At 40.9% G+C, this 14,379-nt stretch overlaps 1 protein-coding gene across 1 annotated transcript in view; it reads right to left on the bottom strand.

The window, feature by feature from the left end:
- The window catches only part of LOC136884254 (ankyrin repeat domain-containing protein 50), a 320,592-nt gene that overhangs the window by 99,331 nt on the left and 206,882 nt on the right, over positions 1–14,379 (bottom strand). Inside the window, exons 2-3 of the mRNA XM_068230117.1 lie at positions 9,261–11,161; positions 308–637 (exon numbers count right to left, since the gene is read on the bottom strand). Coding sequence (XP_068086218.1) covers positions 308–637; positions 9,261–10,928 — 1,998 coding nt within the window. The 5' untranslated portion in view covers positions 10,929–11,161. The remainder of the gene's footprint in view (positions 1–307; positions 638–9,260; positions 11,162–14,379) is intronic.

Here is a 14,379-nt window from a genome sequence, read left to right as displayed (position 1 = left end):
GAGATCGGGGGAAGAAATTATGTCAATTATCGTAGACATGATAATAAGCATTCGGTGTTTTGCCGTGTCAAGAAAACAAGGCGAATTTCGTTACGTTTCGCAGAGAACTTTGCTCCGCGTCTTCAGAAGAAACTCACGACTGTTCTCGAGGAAGACTCCACCAATCTTGACAACAATGATGGCTTTAACGAATCAACCACCTTGCCAGGATTGAATCCGTAAACATGAGGCCGGAATCCGGGCACAGGGGCAACTAATAATTCACAAATTACACATAATTATTAGGAACATGGAGCGAGACAAATACCTGCGTGTGTCCTCCCCAGGCGGCAGCCCGTAGTGCCGTCCAGCCATCGCAGTCGGCGTGATCCGCACGTGCGCCTGCAGTGAGCAACACCTTCACCACCTCGCCGTAGCCGTGTCGTGCGGCCAGGTTCAGTGGGGTCTGGCCGTGTCGATCTGTAGCCTCCAGGTCGGCACCTCGGGTAGCGACAGCCAGCTCCAGAAGATGTACGTTGCCCTCGGCAGCCAGCTGGTGTAGCAGTGTTCGACCACTACCATCCGCCCGGTTAACATCTCCCCCTTCTCCCAAAAGCTCGGCCAAGGGGTCCAGCAAGGGACTGCTCTCCGCCGACACCTACATCAAACATAGCACAATATCACTGCACTTTGAACTATACAGGCATTTTTAGTTTTATGTAGGCCTACATTCACAATGATCTGGCTGGAATAAATATTTGGGGGACCTCACTTTTAATAATGGCTTGAAGATGTATTTTTTACGTTCACAATAAAATAGAATTGAAATAAACATCCAAATCTAACATACATACATGCATGCACTTTTTTACAAGTTGATTTACATCGCGCTGTCTTATGGCGACGATGGGATAGGAAAGGTCCAGGGAAGCGACCATGGCCTTAATTAAGGTCCAGCCCCAGCATTTGTCTGGTGTGAAAATGAGAAACCACGGAAAACCATCTTTAGGGCTGCCGACAGTGCGGTTCGAACCCACTATCTCCCGAATGCAAGCTCACAGCGTCTAAGGCAATTTGGGTGCAATACATACATCCATAGCCGGACTGAGTGACTCCGCAGAAGATACTGTACTGGCTTTCTGAGCTTAAGTTGTCGGGCAATACGTCAGCCTCGTGTCAGCAAATAACATTCTGGCACCTCTGAGTCCCCAAAAACCGTAACAGTAGTCAGTGAAACGTTAAACCAATAACATTATTATGACTTATTTTCATAATAGGCTTATGACTCAATTTCTAGGCAGATGTAAATAAATAAATAAATAAATAAATAAATAAATAAATAAATAAATAAATAAATAAATAAATAAATAAATAAATAAATAAATAAATAAATAAATAAATAAATAAATAAATAAATAAATAAATAAATAAATAAATAAATAAATAAATAAATAAATAAATAAATAAATAAATAAATAAATAAATAAATAAATAAATAAATAAATAAATAAATAAATAAATAAATAAATAAATAAATAAATAAATAAATAAATAAATAAATAAATAAATAAATAAATAAATAAATAAATAAATAAATAAATAAATAAATAAATAAATAAATAAATAAATAAATAAATAAATAAATAAATAAATAAATAAATAAATAAATAAATAAATAAATAAATAAATAAATAAATAAATAAATAAATAAATAAATAAATAAATAAATAAATAAATAAATAAATAAATAAATAAATAAATAAATAAATAAGTGGGTTTCACGCACCTGCAATTGCTCTAGAATTAAGAGATGTCACAAACCCGGAATTTTTCTCGAAAGAGGGGTTATTTAACGTGCCAGTAAATCAATTAAGACAGAGCTCTTGAATTTAAGCACTCGTACAGTTTGCCAACAGACGACGTCGCTCTTCTACCCAGGAACGATAACCATTTTAGATGGATGCCCAACCAAATCTGCTACGTTTAACAACATGATAAATATGCAATTTACTTTGCCTCACGTTGTACAATTAAGTATTATTTTATCGAGAGAGTTGGCCGTGTGGTTAGGGTTGGACGGCTGTGAGCTTGAATTTGGGAGATAGTGGGTTCGAACCTCACTGGCGGCAGCCCTGAAGATGGTATTTCGTGGCTTCCTATTTTCACACCAGGCAAATGCTGGGGCTGCATCTTCAATTAACGTCACGACCGCTTCCTTCCCACTCCTAGCCCTTTCCTATCCCATCGTCACCATAAGATATCTTTGTGTCGGTGCGACGTAAAGCAATTTGCAAACAAAAAAAAAATGTATTCTTTGTAGAAATGGAAATAGCGCACTTTACGCGCTGTATAAACCAAACAAACCCCATGGTGCTACAGCCATGATGGGCCTTGGTCTACCAAGCGACCGCTGGGGAGCTAGAAGGCCTGCATATTGTGAGGTGAATCATGGTCAGCGCGACGAATCCTCTCGGCCATTATTCTTGGCTTTCTACACCGGGGCCGCCATCTCACCGTCAGATAGCTCGTAAACTCGTGAACTGTGTGCGTCAGTACTGTACGCTCAGTGGACCTCTAGGTAACACTCATACCTAGGTAAATATCGCTGTCCTGGCCGGAAATAAAACCCGGGCCCCCCGGAGTGAGGGGTGAGCACGCACCCCTAGACCGCTTTACGCATCTTTTACGTTAAGGAACTATTTACTTTAAGCCATGGTACTAATATAAACATATTTTGGTACTAGTGCAACCAGAAACTGTAAGCTAGCATCTTGTGGTGAATCTTAAACACTTGTTTAAGGAATAATTCCCCGCTAAAATAACTTTTAACAATTAGTTTATTTACCATCTATTATGTCTATGGTTGTATTGAGTGTTTCATTATTTGCACTGTTCGTGAATATTAATAATAATGAGTCAGCGTAAGTTGGCGGAGATTATGAAAACACTTTCTGGCAAAAAAAAAAAAAAAAAAAAAAAGAAGTGAGTGAAAATCAAAGTCCTTCTAAAGCAAGATCGAGGACAGCCCCATATGTTTTGAGAACAACTTGTAATCTTCACCATCTGATATTCATGCAAGGCGCTCTGAGGGTTACTCGACCTCCTCCATCATCATCATCATCATCATCATCATCATCATCATCATCATCATTTTCAGTCTTCTGGATCAGGTAATGAATGAATGACTAAACAGTTTTCTATCTCCCCACCACCCCCTTCCTTCCTCCAATATTTATTCTACTTTTACTCCTCTCTTCTCTATACTCTCTTTTCTATATTCTCCTTCACCAGACTATATACCAGAATTCTAGAGTGCATATATATATAAAGCAATTTGCCTGTATTGAAATTAAGGAAAAGTTTGGGTGCTCGACTTGCTTAGCAGTTACCAAGCGTGGCGTGGATCGAAATTTGAGCCCAAGCGTTAAATTATAAAACTAATAGCAAGAGTAAACAAGCCCAAGGAATCAATACACATGGGCATGAAAGTTTGTAAACCGTGTGAAACCTTTCATCTTCCAGAGAAGATACAATATGGAAGTTTTCAAGTCATTGTGGGTACAAATACAAGTCATCAAGGGCTAGTGGAAATAAATGGTTATATTAGCTATAAAATAACTCCTTATATTTATTATCGACAACCATCTAAATTCTGGCACGATACGATAATTTATGATTCTAATAACAGTCGTTTAGGCTGAGAGCTGATAAGCGAGTTGGCCATCTTAGACTTTTGAACAAGTACAAATACACATTGTGTTTAAAATGTATCAACATTTTCTCTTTGCCTAACAGAGTTTTTGTACCATACAGTATGAAATTATTCTATTCGTACGGGCTGTTTGCTTTAGTACCTCAATGCACTGCCAGAAAATAATAAACTGAAAAGGAATTTATTCACTGAATATATATTCAACAAAGCCTTCAGAAATCCTATATCTACTACCGGTATATCTCTTTGCTACCATGTTAACAAAACATACAGCTTCTAATAAAGAAAAGCGCGCCCATAATCTTGTATCTTTCCTATTCGTGCAAGCAAACTGAACACTTGAAATTGACAAAAAATAAAGGATTCCTGGAACATGTTAGTATCTAGTGGAATGTCCCTTACTTTATAACTGCCTGACATCGTCGCCCCACAGAATAAACTAATTTCTTGCCCATGTCCGGGCGGATGTTCTGCCATTCCTGAAGAATCATATATTTAAGTTCCTCCTTCGTGCGCACACGTTGTCTACGGATATTCCTCTTCAACGTAGCCCAAAGATGTTCGATGGGATTTAAATCCAGAGACTGGGGAGGTGTTCTAAGCTGCTTAAAAATGTTCCCGATCAACTATGTCTTATTAATATCTGCAGTGTGTTTTGGGTCATTATCATGCTGGAATAAAACAGGTGGCATCCCCATTTTTCCGGCACTCTGTGTCATGTTTGCCCTCAGGACTGCATTATAGCCCTCCTTGTTCATTATTCCGTCAATAAAATATATGTTACCCACACCTCTGGCTGCCATACAGCCGCAAAGTATTACAGACCCACCGCCGTATTTTACAGTTGTCACATCATTGTCCGAACAAATTTTTCTCCATATCCTGTGGATGCCATATGGCCCGAAAAGGTTTATTTCCGTCTCATCAGATCAGATAACATCATTCCAGAATTCGTTCTCCTTATTTACATGGGCCGATGACCTTCGATGTTAGGCCCCTTAAAACAACAAGCATCTTATTTACACGCTCCTTAGCGAATGTCAGTCTAAGCCGTCTATTTTTTCTACTTACGTATGGCATTTTCCGAGGGATTCTTCCACATTACCCATGTCGATACACGATCCGACGGATGGTGGAGTTGCTGATCTTCTTTCCAGTTCGTTCCCCCGTGAACTGCCTCAATACTGGTGCACTTAATTTGGACTCTGACTTTATCAGTCGAACAACAAACCGTTCTTCCCTTTCAGTTCAACACTTTCTTCTAGGTTTGCTTGGCGTGTACTTAATAGTGCCTTTGTATTTCAATTTATCACTCACATATTGCACCGTAGAATGTGTTCTATTGACCAGCTGTCGAATCTTTCCCAATGAAAATTCTGTAAGTGCCAGTTTAAGTATAGCGTTCTGAAGCTCCGTACTTAACTCTGCACTCTCAACCATGTCCAACACAGATACACTAGGAAGGAGACTAACGCACCTGACCAGTCGCATGCCGTCACTGAGACTTTTCCGTGCAATCGCAAATAAGCTGTGGGCATCATCCTGTCCATGTGTACGAATACAACTGGTACACCCGTTTGTCGATGCCGGCACATTCATATCAAATCTTCCTGCCTGTATGTAAATAAGTGTGGTTTTAACTAACTAACTAACTAACTAACTAACTAGGCATTTTAGTGGACAGTATATAGAAGGGAGGTACATAGACAAGCTTGCTTGGACTGAATTTGTTTATCAGTCGTAAGCCAAATCCTACAGTGACCTTGGCAGTATTCAGACAGCCAGTTTTGCATGGATAAGATGCAATGATATGTTAATGGCTTTCAGAAGCACCTGGACAATCCTTCATGTATTCACAATTCGAGTACTATCCCCGGCATTCCTTAAGTTTTCCGAATTTATTACTAGGAACTGCATTGGGCTATTAGGAACACTGTCGGAGGAACACATCAGAACAAATCCTCTTTATGAGCTGCTCAAAATGTAAGTTTCCAAACGAAGTAATAATACAGCTCGAACAAGGAGTATTGAGAATTTGAGGAATTCTACAATGTTCCCGGTTTCGTGCTAAAACTATACGTAAAATAAACCTGAAGTCAGATATGACAGCGTGCCTGGCGAATATTTTGCGGCAAACTGTGAGTGGAAGTCGATAATGCTATGGAGAAGCGACCTAATTCTTGTTCGGTTGAAACGCACAGCTAAATTATAGTGCTGGAATTCATATTAACAAGAAGTATCTAATGAAGAATTCCAATAGGAGACTTACCTAGTACAAACGATCTATACTTTTTTTGAATTGCCAGTCACTAATAAACAATACACATACATAACATGTTTTTAATCCCCTCTATAATTCTGGTAAGCGAACTCCGATATTGAATGGATATGCTACGTCAACTGAGCAGTCAACTGAACTGGCTATAACAAACATGCACCTTGCGAAAGCAAACCGAAGTCAAAGCATGGGAAGTATATCAGTTACATTTGTGCCGCCAGGAACAAAATACTGCCGTCCTTTGGTAAAACAATGTATAGAAAGTAGGTTAATGTGATGAGGACGATGCCGAAGTTGGATCGTTTTCGTATAGTCACTTTATGCCACGATGGGCCGTACCCGAGAAAAGTTGCCACATGAAGTAGTACAGAGTTCGGACATAGAACTGTAACACAAAACGTAGGCAGTGTTGATAACTTGCCCAAAAGGAGTCGTCCCTGGGCTGCCTGCAACTATCGGCCTGGAGAGCTCTCGGGACATGCTAAATAACGATTTCTTGGGGTCAATGGACGTCATAAGTCAAGATCGAACTGTAAAAAGTAGACTGCATGACCAGAAGTCTCATGGAGCATTCATGACAACTGGCCAGACATAGAAGAGAAAACTTTGTCCCGCAGGAGTTCTTTTACGTACCAATAAATCTACCGATACGAGGCTGGCGTATTTGAGCACCTTCAAATAATACTGGCCAGAATCGAACCCACCAGCCTAGGCTCAGAAAGCCAAGAGGTCTACCGTCTGAAGCACTCATCCCAGCTAGTTTGAATACGTTGAATGTAATCATTAGAGGACGCATATAGGCACGTTTCTTGAGACTGAAGGTAAGGTACTACCCTAGCATTTTCTGGGAAAAGGTGTAATACCCCGGGAGAAAGCCACACTCAGTACAGCCACTTAATTAAATATTATTATTATTATTATTATTATTATTATTATTATTATTATTATTATTATCACTTCTATTTCACAACGTGAAAAGTACTGGAAGCTGCTTTCCGCAGATGTATCTGTAATGGCTACCCCCCCCCCGAAAAAAGAGCTGAATTAAAATGTTAAGTCCCAATACTCTTATTTACTTCTATATTTTTGTTATACCAGTACAATTCTATTCTCTAAAATTAATCGTTGTGGAAATGTGGAAAAAAGAAAAAAAAACACTCAGGAGCTGCTTCTCAACCCCCCACTCAAGTTAAGAAAATTGTTATGATTTGTAAACTATTTTGCTTTCCAGGATACCTTGCACTCAGACACAACGTTCATGCCCATCACATCTGGCGTGATACCGGCATACAAAAATATGCAGGAATGAAACTGAAGGAAAAACTGATTGATTATACACCTCGTCTGAGGAAAAGAAACCTCAGTATTAGCCAAAAATTTGAAATGTACAGACATTGACATAATTTTTACACAGACATTTCTCACAATTTTAGAGCCTGATTCTTACTTAAGGGAAGCCATGACTGAAATTTTGCTGAAAATTTTTATCAAAAAATCAAATTTTAAATTTTATTCTTAAAAATGCACTTCTTCCTCTTTCAAATCTCGTCACCATTTTTGCACAAACGCCATTTTTAAATCTCTAAATGAGATTTAAATTGTAGCAGAACGGCGTATAAAGAGCAAGAATAGCCCTTTTCTCTCAAGGTGTCAAACAATGAAAATGAAAATCCACAGCCTGTTTCCATTCATTCGACCGGGTCAGAAATGGAATGAATGAAGGGCCCATTTAGCGGCCAGGATAGGAATTATGCCGGCTGCCGAAGCCTGTCGCCCTTTTCTGGGGCAATGATTAATGATTAATGAACGACAGATGAAATGAAATGATACTGGAGAGTGTTGCTAGAATGAAATATGATAGGGAAAACCGGAGTACCCGGAGAAAAACCTGTCCCGCCTCCGCTTTGTCCAGCACAAATCTCACACGGACTGACCGAGATTTGAACCACGGAACTTGTCAAACAATACTGGCTTCAAAGTTCTTTCGAACTACCATTTCAATAATCCTGCTGAAATATATTTACCTTGTAGTAGGCCTATACTGTGCATAAGAGACAGAAATCTGAGAGAATAACTTAAGAGTCCACAGCAGTTTTAAAGCAAGTATATTTCTTAAAACTTTAAATTGCATTTTTCTACCTTAAAATGTTATCGGCTCTTTGCAATGTATAAAATGCTTCTTGCAATAGAGTTCTTATCAGATTCACCTCAAATTTTCGGATAAAATTTCAATATGTACAGGAATTAAAAGTAATTCTGCATTTTATTATCAGCTAATAATAATAATCGTATGGCATCAGCTACCGTGAGCAGACATTTCGATTTGATGCCATCTGGCTGTCTGCTCGTCAATTTCGACGTTCCGTTTTACTCTAGGCCCACTAGATGGCAGACAGAGTAAACCGGATCTCTCTTGGGCGTCTATGGCTGAGATTTAATGAATTTTGTCGGGTAAACACCAAATGTGTCACCAGAGATCCTTTACACGCCGACATCGTACGGCATGGAGTATCGAATGGCCTTTTTTCCGCCCTTCAAAAATCTGATTACCTCTGCCGGGTTTGAACCCGCTATCTTGGGATCCGGAGGCCGACACTCTACCACGGACCCACAGAGGCAACTTTATTATCAGCTGAACATTACCTTCATATTTTTATTACTAAAATAGAACCAAACTAGTGTTGCCTATTGTATGAATAACGAAAAACGTCTGTCTCCAACAGTTTATACCCGACTGCAAAACCCAGAGTTATTATTAAGTATATGAGTATTTTTGACAAGTCTGTCAAATTATTTTCAATGCAACATATAAAAACGAACATTATTAAATTTTAATAACATTGCAACAAATTAACTAATCAACTTCAAATGTTGTGTGGTACTTTATCCTATTGATATATTCCTGCGTTTTAAATTTGGAAATAAATGAATAAATAAATAAATAAATAAATAAATAAATACATAAATAAATAAATAAATAAATAAATATTGGGTCCTCCGGAGAGGCCTGCTGCAGGTCTTTTTGATTTGACTCCCGTAAGCGACCTGCGCGTCGTGGTGAGGATGAAATGATGACGAAGACGGCACATACACCCAGTCCCCGTGCCAGAGGAATTAACCAATGACGGTTAAAATTCCCTACCCTGTCGGAAATCGAACCCGGGAGCTCTCTGACCAAAGGCCAGCACGCTAACCATTTAGCCATGATGATGAATCCCCTTAACTTATTTTGTTGAATAAAACATTGGATCTTTGATGGCATAATAAAGAAAATACTGTAGAATGACATACCTGACTAGATGTGACAACTTCATCCACTCGTTCAGCACCACCTTCCCCGGAGACGTTCTCCTCATTGTGACTAGTTACTCTGGCGCCAGCTTCCAGAAGAAGCCGTAAGATACGAGGATCCTTGGGAGGAGGCCGTCCCGGAGCATCTGTTCCCTCTCCTTGCGTTAGCAAGCAGTCTTCAACTCGAGCCCCGCTGCCGATTAGCCACAACACCTGAAGCTGATGGAAGTCGAGCCCACAGGTGGCGGTGATCTCCGAGGCTAGCGGCGTCGGCGGCGACGACATGCGCGAAAGATGCAGAGCCAACCCGTGGACGTCGTCTGGCCCCAGCTGGTGGGCACGAAGAGTATAATACATGGCCAGCATAGCATGACCATCCGCAGCCGAACACAGATACTTCTGCGTGCAATGCTTCACGTCTAGCAACCACTCCGCGAAACTGTGATGGAAAAGAAGTAACGTTCCGTCCTTACACACGGCTAACACGCGCCGCAACAGGTGTAATCGCTTGTTGAAGTCGTCACGTGACATGCTCGTATTTGAAGTCCACACACACTGATACAATTGATCCTGCATCAACGGACGGCGCGCAGCCAAAATAACATTCAGTAAAGGCTGTACCTTGGCAAACTGCTTCCTGTTAAAAAGTCTCTGGCACAACCACAAATACAAACCGTTCAAGGTACCTGGGATCTCCCGCACTTCACGTAATACAATAAAGTTTTCCGCAACTCCATCAAGAACTTTTTCCAAATATAAAAAACAACCGTTGCTTTTTATATGTAACTGGTTAAGCATTTCTGCTGTATCCCGACTGATGTGCTGTCGCAAAGCGTCCTCTTGATCTAATCGTGCTAAAATGTATTGTTGAACATCCCGAACCACCGGTGACTTCCTCAGATCATCGAGACTGATCTTACGGAAGCCTGTGAACATTCTAGATACAGTCTTGCTCTGCCGTCGAGCAGTACACACGAGTACCAGCCACTGTGGAAACAAGTGATGGTGGTTAGCTAGTAATTCCGCTATGGTTCTACTCGTGCCTATCGAGCTCCGTCGGCTATTCGAGCTAGCTGTTAGTGAACCAGTTATATTGAGCACTTGCGCCTCATCGATTGAGTCGACAAGCAAGAATAGGCACTGTTTGGGAGGTTCGATTTCCAAAAGGGGAAATAAAACTGCTTTCTTGAGAGCCTCGTCCGGATCTCGATCTAATGCTTCAGGTCGAAGCGCCGCCAAAATTTCAGGATCATTCCGCACTTTATCGGCATACCCGTCAGCACTGGAAAAGGACTTGGGGAAATGTGGAGATGACGGCGACTGGACGCTGTCCTCGGTCTGATCAGGCGACGCTGACGAACAGCGCGAGAGCAACTGAGCAACCAGGCTGCGGACGAACTCTGAGAGGGACAGTGAAGACTCATCGTGGGCTTGGCAGAAGTGGTAAGCCAGCAGTCGGCGGTTCAGACTCCGCTGCTGGCGGCACGCTGGTCCAGATCGTGGCCACACGATCTCGCAGCACAGGGCAGTCTTCCCAGTGCCTGGGCCACCTACAACCATTGTACCGCATGTCTTCGACACTGGTCGCTGTTCCAGGGAGTGTGCTAATTTGAGGAATGCCCACTCGCGGCAGAAAAACCGTTTTCCTTCTAATAGTGATGCTGCCATTGCTACAATATACTACTGGAAAATGATATGCGAAAAGCGTCCTTGGCAACTAACGAAAGTTGCTGCACGTTGTTGCACACAGCGATGGGCCCCGTGTATAAGGCGAAAGGCATGGCCTACTACCTCGGGACATTGCGAGTTTGTATTGAATCTTCTACTGCTGCTTCTGGTGAATCGTCTCCGTCCATCTTGGGCGTCTACCACGATAGCGTCAAAAGACCACCATCGCGACCCTGAAACAAAACAAGAACATTCAATTACTTGAAATGAATTGGTAATACATATACAAAGCGATAAATCCACATTTCCAAAAGTAAAAATTGAGAAAATTCAAGCACCTCAAGGAAGAAGAATGAAAGTTTGAAGGAAGATTTAGTATTACTTGGTCTATCAAGACAAACCAGGATATTAAATACAGTACTAATTCGCAACATCATCATATTTTTCGAACTACCGAGAAGAGACATTTTGCACACTCGGATTAATACAGTCGCAACGTTTGAACAATTGTTTAGATAGATTGTATAGATGATAGATATATAGATAATATGGTCACAGATGGACGGATACCAGGATCCAGATTCAGATCAGGGAAGCAGAGAGAAAGAGGAGGAGTGAGAGAATGAAGAGGTACTGGGAAGAGAGAAGACGTGCCGAACAAGCCACTCGTGATCCTCAGGGGTCGTAACGAACCAAACCGAATAGAATAGAATAGAATAATAATAATAATAATAATAATAATAATAATAATAATAATAATAATAATAATAATAATAATAATAATAATAATCATAATAATAATAATGGCGTATGGTCTCCGGAGAGGTCTGGTGCAGGTCTTTTTCTAGTAGACGGCCTGTTAGGCGACCTGCATGTCTGTGAAGATGAGGGCCCTACCTAGGATGATTTCTAACATTGAATACGCCACACATACCCAGCCCACGAGCCATTGGAATTAACCAATTAAGGTTAAAATCCCCGACCCGGCCGAGAATCGAATCCGGGGCCCTCTGAACCGAAGGCCAGTACGCTGACCATTCAGCCAACGAGTCGGAGAGAATGATAATGAAATGCAAATATTAATCTAAGTTAAGCACTTCCAACCGGTGTGCAGCGAAATTTTGGAAATTTGTTCTGAAGTTTTGCCACGCGAAAGACAGACAGACAGACAGACAGACAGACAGACAGACAGACAGACAGACAGACAGACAGACAGACAGACAGACAGACAGACAGACAGACAGACAGACAGACAGACAGACAGACAGACAGAAAACACTATTGCTCGGATCGGATCTTGTTAAATTCAACGGTACTAAAAGTAGTTTCATCTTTATTGTTTGAGCTTTTGGGTACTAGACAAAAGCATAAATAAGATATTTCGGAGCGATGATCAACATCGCACAAACCAGCATCACTTTGCCAATGACTCGCATTTCGCCTCCAGTCTACGTGTGTCTCGGTCACATTCGCTTTGTTTGTTCGCTTGCTTGCTGATAGCTTACGTTGTTAACAACATACAAGTTTTTAGTAAATAAAAGGCGTAGAACTGAAGAAAACAGTAATGCTGAATTTTCAAAAAAGTGGCGTTTCCAATTATGTGAATGAAAGTATTTCAATAAATATTACAAATACAAATGTAAATAATGGAAAATCAAACAAAGTATCTTTTGATAATCCTAAAACGTTATGGAAGTACGATGAGAGTTATTTAGCTTTCAGTTTCAAATTGAATGCAGATTATGACAGGCTACTTCTCATCTGTATCCTATGCAGTGACTGACTGAGTAATGAAGCAATGGTACCGAGCAAACTGAAGCGACACCTAACAACCAAATATTCCAACGAATCTCGGTAACCGGTATCATAACCGAAAGGTTTTTCAAAAGAACAACGTTCTGCAGCAAACAGAATGGAAAAAAGGGTTAAACTTTCTGAAAGTGCTTTTCAAGCATCGTTCAAAGTTCGTGAGATCATTGCTAAGAATATGATATGATTGGTGAAGATTTAAGTGGGCCAGTTTGCCAGGATATTGCTGAAACCATGCTAGGAAAGGAAGATAAAGAGCAAGTCTATATAAAGTGCCTTTGTTAAACATTATGATTACCCGGAGTACCGAAAATATATTCGAAGACATTAAGTAGAACGTCCCTGAAAATATGTAAACTAAAAAACAATTTGATTTTGAAGTAGATGAGAGCACAGACAGAAATAATAAGACTCGGTTACTTGGATTCAATATTTCTTTAAGAGTTGGTTTATGTCGCACCGACACAGATAGGTCTTATGACGACAGGAAAGGGCTAGGAGTGGGAAGGAGGCGGTCATGGCATTAATAAGGTACAGCCCCAGAATTTGCCTGATATGAAAATGGGACACTACGGAAAACCATCTTCAGAACTGCCGACAGTGAGGTTCTAACCCACTATCTCCCGAATACTGGATACTGGCCGCGCTTAAGCGACTGAAGCTACCGAGCTCGGTTTGGATTTGCTTGAGTTGTTTTTGTTCTGTTTGTACCTGAAGACCACAGCGACAGGAAGTAACATACTGATGATGATGATGATGATGATGATGATTGTTTAAAGGGGCCTAACCTCTAGGTCATCGGCCACTAATGGTACGAAATGAGACGAAATGAAATGACAAAAGCCCAAAAAACATCCACTGACCACAATTCAAAACGTGAGGACAAAGAATGAATGGATGGATGAATATGAATTTGAAACGATCAGTGGAACCGAACCACAGTGACTCACATTCACAGAAGCTGGCGTAGAACAATAGTATTCCTGACCAAGGGACTGCTTCTATGGCACAATACTGAATCAATGATACTTGTAGTCGAAAGGGGTCCAAAATCCAAGTCAGCGGCCCCTCACAATGGTACTTATCGCTAGGAAAGTAGAACCATGGTATTTGTCACGTTGCGGTACTAATCAAGAGTAGCGTAGACTCGCGGTATTCCACACATTATAGTACTACTCACACGTAATGAAATTCGCACATGTATTACAGACCTACGCTGTTTCGCACATTGCGGCGCCATTTACAGGCAATGCAAACCTATGGTGTTCATCACACACGAGTACTAACCACAGGGACTCGTACTATCCCGTAGTGTTCCTCATATAGTTGGTACTAATCATAGGCAAGCTAGAAGCATGGGTTCCCTCATCCCATGGTGTCACTCATATAGTGCTACTAATCACAAACCTATTTGGTACCCAACATAGTGGTACTACACGCAAGTAAAAGCGACCCATGGTGTTCCCCGCGTGGTGGTACTAATCACAACTAGCTTCATGGTTCTAATTTGATCATCCCTTGGTCGCCCCTTTTAGTCGCCTCTTACAACAAGCAGGGGATACCGTAAATGAATTCTTAGTCTGCGTCCTCCATCCACAGGGGGTTAACATACCTGAAGCAGTGAACTGTTTACCTGGAAGAT

This window comes from Anabrus simplex, chromosome 1 (genome assembly GCF_040414725.1).
Source record: "Anabrus simplex isolate iqAnaSimp1 chromosome 1, ASM4041472v1, whole genome shotgun sequence".
NCBI lineage: Eukaryota > Metazoa > Arthropoda > Insecta > Orthoptera > Tettigoniidae > Anabrus > Anabrus simplex.
The sequence above is the reverse complement of the archived record's forward strand: the minus strand, read 5'-3'. Positions and strand labels throughout refer to the sequence as shown.